Raw genomic sequence first — 11,071 nt, 5'->3', positions numbered from 1 at the left:
GCGGGGCCCGGGGACACCGGGCGGGCAGCGGCCGAGCACGGCTGAGCCCCGACCGCCTTTCCTTGCCTTTGTCCCCCAGGACCCGAGCGCTGGCACGAAAACTACCCCCTGGCCAAGGGAGACAAGCAGTCGCCCATCGAGATCAACAGCAAGGACGTGCAGCATGACTCCTCTCTTGCCCCTTGGCATGCCAGTTATGATCCCGGGGCAGCAAAAACCATCCTGAACAACGGGCGCACCTGCCGCGTCGTCTTTGACGACACTTTTGATCGATCAGGTTGGTTTCTGGTTTGGATTTTGGGGGTTTGCAAAGTGTCAGGCATCAAAAAAGCATCCTGTAGTATCCCGCGTGCACAGGCCAGCAGAGAAAAGTCACTTGGGAATGTTAAAAATGTGCTCTTGGAGTTTATTCTAGTGGACCTGTAGGCGGAACAAGGAGGCTGTAGCTTCAGGGCCACCCCAGAAATACAGACTCAGACTCAGGTGGAAGGTGGACTTCTCCCTACATCACCTCCTTCAACAAAGACACCACATCCTCAGGTTTTGCGTAAGGCTGTTGCCCAGAGGGGTTTAGTGTGCATTCCAAAGCACTTTGTAAACAAAACGCTTTTATATGCATTTTCACTGACTGTGATTTTGATTTCTACTGTGTGGGAATTTGTCAGGTGCTCTACAGTCTGAAAAGGCTATGGAAAAGCATTTATGGAAAAAGCATTTAATAGTTTCTGGAAAGCTATGAAATGGCTTTGTTATTTAATTCAGAGTGAGCAGTCCCATATTTCTAAGTTTAAATGCTCAAATTCTGTGTAGCTCTGGAAGCAGACAGGCAACAACTGTCAAAATGAATAATAAATTCACAATATCATAAAATGCAAAGGCATCTCAAGAGCCTGCAATATTGATTGGTCCTTTATCAACAAGGAAAGCAATCTAATTAATAGGAAACAGTTACATTCTTTTGAATGCTTCTGCACCTCCTTTGATGACATTTGTATTAGGATTTATTTCTTAGTAAACTATATAAGTAATGAAATATAACCGTAGTACATTGAAAGATCACTACTATCACCCTTGTTGATCTCGATGAACCCATTGTTTCCTTGGATTTGTTTATTTACCATTACAGCTAATTGTTATTGTTCCATGTCTCTCAGACAGAATCTAAACTATTTAGGACCAGGACTGGCTCTAAGTGTGGTTCTTTAGTATTTATTTATCTATTTAGTATTCATTACCACAGCTTCTACACAGTGACATCAACAAATCATGAATTGCACTTATGTTATCATAGAATCACAGAAATCTGGGTTGGAAGCAACCCTAAAGGTCATCTAGTTCCAGTTATTGCCCACCACCATCTCCCACTAGACCAGGTTGCACAAAGCCCCATCTTACCTGGCCTTGAACACTTCCAGGGAAGGGACATCCACAACTTGTCCAGGCAACCTGTTCTAGTGCCTCACCACCCTCACAGTTAGAATTCCTGCCTAATATCCAATGTACACATACTGTCTTTCAGCTTGAAGTCATTCCCCCTTGTCCTAACACTACATGCCCTTGCAACAAGTCCCTTTTATAAGCCAGAATGCTCTTCCACAAGCATTGCATAAAACCAATACCATGACTGAAAGTATGGGAAGTAAATTGATAATGAATATTTTCAAGCGTTGGTTCTGCTCCGTCTTTGCACCATTCTAAAGGCTGAAATGTTTAGACATAGGCTGCTCAAGAATATGTCTGCCCAGGGATCTGTGTTGGAGAAAGACCCCAATTTGGCCAAGCAAAGTGCATCCCTTGGTGCAGCCCTTCCTCTAAATTATCTTCCCTTCATTCCCTTCTTGCTTCTCCCCTCCCCATCATCCCTGTTGTTCATCTGGGCATCCAGTGTGTACTTTCACTCCTGGCTGCCCTTACATTCTGCAGGCTGCTGAATAGTAATTTTGTTTCATAGGCTCTGTCTGTTTGGAATCAAACACAGTGACAGCTCTGAAAAACCACATGAGAATGAATTGTATAGACATTTTATTACCTTCATTTGTTGGTTTAGGCAGTGGCAACAGATCACGATAAGTAGTAGTCACAGATCCCATTTTAACTTAAAAAAAAGAAATGCAGCTTTTTTTAAATCACATGGAAACTTTTGAATGTTAAAAAGATTTGTTTTCCTGCTAGAGAGATCTGTATACTTTATGAAGTGCTGTATTCTAGTGCTTCACAGGATTGGAGGGCTGGAAAGTGCCACCTGTAAGAAATGGCTTCTAAATGAGTCTCCAACTCTGACACTGACTTAGCTTGTAAGTGAAGGTAGATCGCATAAATTCAACTCCTCAAAGTCCCTGTCTCCCATTGATTCCAGTGTGAAATGGCAAGCAAATACTTGTGAGGAGTTGGGCCTTAGAGTCTATGCCTTATTTGTCCTATATTCAAAAGTGAAATAAGAAAAACAATAATACTAATAATAAATATTTTCCATTGAAGGATTCCACAGGAGGCTTACTCAATACTGTATTGAGTTATGATAATTTATTTATGAATGAACAAATAAAAAAAATTAGAGGAACTGCATGCCTAAAACTCAGCAGTGCTTTTTTCCCTGCACCCACAATAGTTGTGACACCTACCAACTAAAAAGAGAAACTGCAAAGTTAAACCTCTTGCTCTGTGTATGTATTCCAACACATATGATATAAAAAATTCATTTGAGACCATTGGACAAAAGAGGTTTTATTATTTCAATGTTAACTTTGAACTTCAAAGCTATTGGTAGAAGTTCAAACTTGAATGCTATTTAAACAAAGTCTTCTGGCACTGCAGTTGTGAACTACATTATCAGCTTTCTGTGTAAGGAAACACGACTCATTCCAGCCTTAGGCAATGAATGAAAAATACATTCAAGAGCTTATCCAGTGAGCAGGCCCTGCTCAAGAGAATCTCCAGGCTGAAAGAGCAGGTGTGATGTTTTGAAAGTCAGAGTTGATGTTGACTGTCAGACTGATACCTGGTCAGTATTATTTAGCTAAGAACAGAAGGAGTAACAGTTTCTTAATTTGTTTTGTTGGTGCCTCAAGAACACTTATCTAACTCATTTGACCTAAACTTTATTGTCTTCCCTCATTTTCAAGAAATAGATGCTTTTTAAATTATTTAAATTTTTTTAGAGGAAACAAATTATGCTGTAACCATTCTTTAGCTGTCTGAACTGTAAAAGGTTTGACAGTCATGGACTAGAGGTACTCTTCAAAGCACCTTTGGGTTAATTTAACAGCTCTAACCCAAATAATTTTACAACAGACCATTTTTTGACAAGAATCATCTGTGAACACCTTCCTTCTCTCATCACACCAGGAACTATAGTGTGCCCACTTTCCAAGAGAAAATGGGCTTGTTGGGTGGCTGGGGTGTAATTCTGTTCTTGACTCACAGCTGCTTCCACGTATTTCACATCAAACTGAACTCATGAGTGATAACAGAATTCAGCCCCAGTCATGTAAACTGGTGAGTGCTGTGACCCCTGCTGCAATCAGCTGTGTTAACAGGAGGTGCTCTGGTGTTCAGTGACTGTGTGTGAGGTTTTGTTGGCTAGTGTTGATGCAGGTTGCCATTGCAGTGTTGCGAGGGGGGCCGCTCACCGGAGCCTACAGGCTGCGGCAGCTGCACTTGCATTGGGGTTCCTCTGATGACCACGGCTCAGAGCACGTTATAGATGGAGTGAAATATGCAGCAGAGGTAGGACTGATTTTTAATAGTAGTATTCAGTGCTAACTGGAATTTGACTGATTTTGCACCTGAACAGGTTAACCACTCTCCCTTTTCCAAATGTTTATGGATTTTTCTCTCTCTGTGAATCTCGTGAATATTTGTTAGCATGCATGGGATAGGTTGCATCTGCCAACAAATGTACCTTTGCAAGTATACACTAACATGGATTTCTCTTCTTCAAGCAACAGTTTATGCTGGTATTTAGAATGTTTTAAAAATATTTGTAATAAAGCTATCTGTCATTTCTAAATAGGAGGTTCAGTTTTCTGCTGATGTTTTTTGGCTTATAGCCATTTCTGGTACAGCTTGATTTACCAAGTTAGTTACAGAAAGCATTTTTAATGAATAGAAATACTTGCTAAAAGCACATTTGATAAACTGACATTCAAAATTAGATCCACCTTAAAACCAATTCACAGTATGTTTTAGTTTCTGAATACTTCTGCTTTAAAATCACTGGGTTTATTTTCAGAAACCATGGAAAATAGATGTTTCAGGGTTTTTTTTAAAATGTAAGGATTGTTGTTCCAATTTGCTAAAATGAATGTCTGCTTTAGGTGCTGAAGATGTTTTCAGGTCATAAATATCAGTGAATTACCTATTGATGTTAGTGAATTATTAGCAAATGCTACCTCCTTCCTCCATCATATTTGAGAATAGGCCCAAAATATACACACCTATGCCCATAAAAATCCTGCAGTAGTGTTTTTCTGCCTTCCACCCATGCCCTCAAGGTACAGAGCTTACAGGTGCTTTGCCCACCTCTCACAAGACAAAAGTGAGGCAGATGTTTTCAGGGTCAGTGTGCACAAACACTGCAACAATGACTGTGGGTGACAGTTTGGGATTTTTTTTCCCATTCCTTAACCATAACCAAATTGTGTTAGTGTTCTATCTTCTGTGGCCAACTAAGCAGACAAATTCTGCTTCCTCAGACTATTTCTTGGTTGAAGTACAGACTTTTTATGTTGCCTTTGTTAGCAATACTCAGATATTTATTGACAGGAGAAGAAAGTCTGGAATATATAAAATTTTGCTACATTTCAGCCAAACATATATGGCTGCTCCACCTTTAGCCTTAACAATGAAATCCTTACCCTCAAGAGGAAAGAAACAGAGAACAATGCATTAATTTATATTCAAGGCAAATTATTTTGTTGTTATTTTAAATAAACTTTAAATGTGCTGTCTTCCAGATGCTATTTAATCTGAGATTGCACACTGCTGGTCACAGCTTTTGTAGCTACATGCGGGAGACAGAGATTTTCTGGGAGGAGGTGCAAAAATTTGAAATATATCCTGAAAATACAGCATTGTTGAAAGTAGATAGGAGAAAGAAATGTCAGATTAAAATCTCCACTCCTTTCCAGTACAATGTCCTGAGAGAAGTAAGAGATAGAAAACACTAATGTATGCACCACATACAACCCAGTGCCAGTCCTTGAGCTGTCTGCATAACCTGAAGATCTAAAAATGTACTGGAGATGAAGAGCATGTCAGTAGGTGTTTTATGCACTGCATGTGTGCATGTCATGTGCTTGGGTTAAACTATTTATAGTTGCATTGTCTGATTATTGTGGTAAACTTAACTTTCTCTTATGCTTCAATTAAGTGCCAAGCAGTGCTTTATAAAGAGTGTGAGCATACAGAAGCATGGGAACAGCAGCAGGAAATACTTACATATGGTTCTCTTTTTCATGTTGATTCCTTTATTTACTGTGTACTGGAAACTTTTCTTAATTTAAAAGCTTTTAAGATCATGCTGTTGGCAATTTCTTGCATTTATAACTGAGGTCTCATTGACTTTTAGCTACATATGGTACACTGGAATCCAAAACATGGTAATTTTGCTGGAGCTTTGAAACAACCTGACGGTGTGGCTGTTGTGGGCATTTTTCTGAAAGTAAGTGGCAAATGTTCAGTCTTTATAATTTTCTCTATTTTTCATTTTTCTCTAATGCCAGGAGAAAAGTTCCCATTGTCTTTCTCCTGCACTGTATCATTCTTCAGGAAAGCATTCAAAGCAATGTACAGACTGAAGTCACACATGTCCTTGGGCCCTCCAGATTCCATGCACTAAGCCGTTCAGAGCTGACTTCTGACACCATTCATGACACCAGTGGCATGGGTGGTATTGAACAAGAGACACACAACTTCAAGCCTGAGACACTTGCTAACTTTATCCCTGATAGCTGAGCAGCTCTTTGCTGTGCGTCTCACTGAGTGAGGAGGACAGTCTGCATAGGATGAGTATTTCCTTTTGCCTTTTGTCTGCTGGCAGGTATTGTTCTGCCTGTCAACAAGGTTATATTGACAGTTTCCCTTCTCTTATCTCTTGTTGATTCCCACATAAGCTGGGAATCAAAAGGATTTCAACGAATCTACTCCAAAAAGAACTGATGGTAAAAGAAGTTCTCTACATTCTAACCTTGAAATTTAGCAGCTTTGTAACAAAAACTGGTAAAAAAAATCTGCTGGCAGGTATTGTTCTGCCTGTCAACAAGGTTATATTGACAGTTTCCCTTCTCTTATCTCTTGTTGATTCCCACATAAGCTGGGAATCAAAAGGATTTCAACGAATCTACTCCAAAAAGAACTGATGGTAAAAGAAGTTCTCTACATTCTAACCTTGAAATTTAGCAGCTTTGTAACAAAAACTGGTAAAAAAAATTTTCCTTGAAATTTAGCAGCTTTGTAACAAAATAATATTGTACTGGTATTTTCCATTTTATTTTTTTATAAACTTGATAGAAAGAAAGAAATCCTAGTATCAAATCTGTATGCAATCTAGGACACTGAGAAGCACTAACAGGCACACAGCCTAATAGTGATAATTATGCAAACTTCAGCTATGTGACTGTCCTTTTACCTGCAGGTGGGCACTTCAGCTTGAACACACCATCAGAGAGTAGGTCTTCTTTTATCGTTTTATCACTAGTAAGTGGCATTTGTCCAAGCAATAGCAAGTGGATGTAATTAATTTTGCCACAGTGTCCCTAGATAGAATAGATCCAATATCATTTTAATTCTGTTATACAGTGAGTCAGCTTGACCTTTTCTCTTGTGGTTAGTTTAAACTGAAGGTCAGCACCTGTCCAGATTCTCCCCTATGATTACATCCTTCAGCTATTCTTCCTTTGTCATATCTTTTGGTCTATTTTAGGCTAAAGCTTTATCTTGTAAAACACAACTTACAAAGCATACCACTATGTTCCTATTAATCATGCTAAGGTCAGCTAAAAGGTCTAGAAAAGTAAGTAGTAACACTCTATCTCCTCTGGCCTTCTTTCCCAGTTTCCATCTTGCTCTTTCATGAAGGAGCTCTTGTTTTTCTCTGAGTTTGTCACATTCATTGCTAGGTTTTGGGATACTGCTAAAATAGGATTGAATTATCTTCTGAAGAAGCGAAGTTAATCTATTTTGGAACAAGCACATCATGTCTTATGCATTCTGTCTTTACTCTCCTGGGATGCAGAACCATGTCAAAGCTTTTGGAAGTGCTAAACATCATGAACATAAGCAATAAAGTGATCCCATAGCTTGAGGACATCAAGACATGAATGTCATTGTATGTCTTACATCAAGTCTGATCTGACTGCATATGAGCTGCAGAACATTTGAAGTGCCTGCAGGAACTCCAGCTCTTCAGACCATCAGCACTGCTGAGTGTGCATATGTCTCACAGTGGTTGTGGGTTGCTTTCAAAGCAGGAGCCAAAAGCTATGCCCTGGATGGTGTAGATGATACTGTCTGAGTGTGCAGTTCATTTGTCAGTCAGTGATGCCTTGTAGCCTTCAACACATTTGAATTGCAGAGCCAGTTACTGGAGTCTGCTATTTTGGATGTTCTTTTAACACACATAATTTTGTGTCAGTCTGTACCAGATGCTCTGACACTGCTGCTGCTTGGTGTGACAGATGGGATGTGCTGCATTTCTTTCAAATGCTGTGGAACATGATGAAAAAGATACTGTACTTGTGCTTTGCGTTACAGGTTGGAAATACTCCCAAACCAGAGATGAAGAGAATTCTTGAAGAAATTGATAACATTAAGACCAAGGTATAAAAACAGTTTTTGTGATGCAACTTTGTGTAGCTGAAAAGCAGCAGAAGCAGAAATCAGAAGTTCAGATTCATTTTTTTTGGCATCATTTTGATACCTAACAGTAGCACCAGAGGTGATACATTGGACCGTGGAGCAGGATACTTTCTTTTACTTAATTAAACATGTAACTCTTCACTTCTGTAGGTATTCTTGTTGTAGAGGATTTTTTAATCACTGCTCACATATGCACTTTATAGTCTTGTTGGGACTGTTCTGTAAAAATACACTAGTGTGCAAATATCAAGAGGAAATGAAAAGCTTTTTGAATTTGAGGACAGCAGAGGTGAAAACATGCATACAAGGGAGGCAGAAATGTAATTAGCCTAAAATGAGAAGAACTAGTATGAATGATGGAGCAAGCTCCCAGTCAGTGTAAGGGAGATTAAAAACATTATTAGTTTTAAGATGGAACTGAATTTATTTATAAAACAGGTTACATGGTGCAGTTTGTACATCAGTCCTAGGTTCTCTCTTCACATGATACTAGCACAAATAGCATTGTAAACATATTCTAAACTGTTTTTCAGTTTAATTAGTGGTCTAAGGGCCACAGTCCATACCTATTGCATAGATACAGCTGCAGAAGGGAGTCCTTTGCAGAGAATTGTGATAGTGCATCTATTGTTATTTAGCACTGTTATTTAACGTAAAGCTAATCTCTAGGTATACTTTAACAATGTTATTTCATGGTAAATTTTTTGAGTCTTATAATGCTAATAGTCCCTCTTTTATTTGACCTTGAATTTACTACCTGATCACCAGGGCTGAATTCTATGGATTTGTAAGCATTTTCTTGCAGAATCTCTTGCATTTAATTTATGTATGTGTATACTGCCATTGATATGCAGGTCTGAGCCTGAAAACCATTGTCTCCTTACTAAGAGTCATATTAATTTTATTTTTTCAAATTTTTGTTAGTCTTCAAATGCAATTCAGTTCTTTCTGTTGAAAGAACTGAAGGTCAATTTTTTCACCCTACTTGTAGCTCTCCATGCTGTGTCAATGGTATCTGTCTTGACACAGATTTGATTTTCTCTCATAATCCTCATATCAATTTTTGCCCATTTACCCGCAGAAGAGCTTTGCCACAGTAAATAAAAAGTTGATCAATCATCCTATGAAACTCTATGTCATACAGTGATGACAAGATGGCAGTGATATCCACTCCACTACATTCTTTCTGATACTGACTAGCTGGAGATTTTATAGCTTCTAACAGCAAAAAAAAAATAAATCTGATTTCCTACATACAGATATTCTCTGTAGTGGTTCTGGAAGATGCAACAGTTCAAGAAAAGCAGAGAAAGACAGATGCATATGCAAACAACCACATATTGTATCTTATCTTTTATTTTCTTTCCTGCCATCACATACATTTTACCAAGATTACCTATTTTTCTGAAAGATTAATGGATGGTGTCACTGGTGTTTTTATCACACATGCAGTTTCAATTGCTCTGATGCATTACACATGGGATTCTTGGACACTGTACTGTATTTACTGAAAAAGCACAATTTTGTGAAGTAATTTGCAAACTCATACTGAACTTACACAATAATTTTTTTCAAGCAGTTATACTTGGAGTCTTCATATTATTCTTTCTACTCTTAATTTGTGCAAGGATGCATGGAATTTATTTCAACTTCTCCCATTGCACTTTGTGGGGTAATACTCTGTTCCAATCTAGAGAAGATTCTCCATGATAGGAGAAGGAAATAGGAATAATAGACTTCATTTTCCAGAACTGCATCCTAAGTACCAGTTGAGAACTTAACTGAATTTCCTTGGTTAATTCTTGTTTCCCAGAGGGAACATGGCGTCACAGTCCTGTGGGGATACAATCCTATTGAGTGGAAAATTTATCAGGAAACATTATCTGTTGTCCTCCCTTGTCTGGTGATAGCAATCTTTACTTGTAAGACATTCAGGATCCAGTACTCTTCCAGGAGATATTTTAATTTTTTACATTGAGTGTAATAGTGCCAACAAAAAGATTGAGAGTGTCACCATGACAGTGTAATTAGAGCACAGTTCTGGAAGAAGAGGGATGCAGATTTAAATTCCTTTTCACTCAGATAGAGAAGACTATAACAAACCTGGGATAAACACCTGATCACTGTTCCATTAGATAAAAAGGGTAACAGTGCCTGTAGTGCCACAGCTTTTAACTTTCATCCCAAGTGACGTAAAAGTAAGTAGTAACACTCTATCTCCTCTGGCCTTCTTTCCCAGTTTCCATCTTGCTCTTTCATGAAGGAGCTCTTGTTTTTCTCTGAGTTTGTCACATTCATTGCTAGGTTTTGGGATACTGCTAAAATAGGATTGAATTATCTTCTGAAGAAGCGAAGTTAATCTATTTTGGAACAAGCACATCATGTCTTATGCATTCTGTCTTTACTCTCCTGGGATGCAGAACCATGTCAAAGCTTTTGGAAGTGCTAAACATCATGAACATAAGCAATAAAGTGATCCCATAGCTTGAGGACATCAAGACATGAATGTCATTGTATGTCTTACATCAAGTCTGATCTGACTGCATATGAGCTGCAGAACATTTGAAGTGCAACAAGAAGAACAAATATAAAATGAACTTTTGATAATTGCACAACTGAAAAATGTAAAAATGAATTTGCTTTGGTCCCACACAATTCAGTTTGTAATTTCATTCAATTTATTAATATAATCAAAATGTCATTTATTATTAATTGCAGAGAAAATGCTTGACAGGAAGAAAAGGAGATTTTCTTTTTCATGAATCTTGGTATTTAACTACTTTCTTTATAATAACATAGATACTGATGTCTTTTAAGATGCATATCCCTAGAGTTACTGCAGCGTATAAAAAAAAAGTATCTTTTTGTTTCTCTAAGGGTAGAGAGGCTCCTTTTCAGCACTTTGATCCTTCGATTCTTTTCCCCAAATCTCGGGACTACTGGACCTACCACGGCTCATTCACTACACCCCCCTGTGAGGAGTGCATCACTTGGATTCTCTTGAGGGAGCCAATCGAAGTCAGCCCAGACCAGGTATACTCCAGCTACTTCTGCTACTCCCTTACCAGTTCTCAGCAGTGTCTCAGTATGTCAGTGTGATGATTTGCAAGCCCTGTGCTACCATGCACTTTTTGGTAGGGAAGGCTTTAGCTGCCCACGGAATGGACTGTCAGAACAGACTGTAAAACTGACCATGAGAATCAGACTCTCTTCC

General features: G+C 38.7%; 1 protein-coding gene across 1 annotated transcript in view; it reads left to right on the top strand.

The window, feature by feature from the left end:
• Nucleotides 1-79: 79 nt before the first annotated feature.
• LOC103805187 (carbonic anhydrase 3-like) overlaps nt 80-11,071 on the top strand; it is a gene marked incomplete at its 5' end in the record, with an annotated part of 11,915 nt that continues 923 nt past the window's right edge. The window contains 5 exons of the mRNA XM_009077823.1: nt 80-277; nt 3,608-3,726; nt 5,570-5,662; nt 7,753-7,818; nt 10,735-10,890. Coding sequence (XP_009076071.1) covers nt 80-277; nt 3,608-3,726; nt 5,570-5,662; nt 7,753-7,818; nt 10,735-10,890 — 632 coding nt within the window. The remainder of the gene's footprint in view (nt 278-3,607; nt 3,727-5,569; nt 5,663-7,752; nt 7,819-10,734; nt 10,891-11,071) is intronic.

The sequence above is a fragment of the Acanthisitta chloris genome, unplaced genomic scaffold (genome assembly GCF_000695815.1).
Source record: "Acanthisitta chloris isolate BGI_N310 unplaced genomic scaffold, ASM69581v1 scaffold5407, whole genome shotgun sequence".
Taxonomy (NCBI): Eukaryota; Metazoa; Chordata; class Aves; order Passeriformes; family Acanthisittidae; genus Acanthisitta; species Acanthisitta chloris.
Note: the sequence above shows the minus strand (reverse complement) of the source record. Positions and strands in the feature narration are given on the sequence as shown.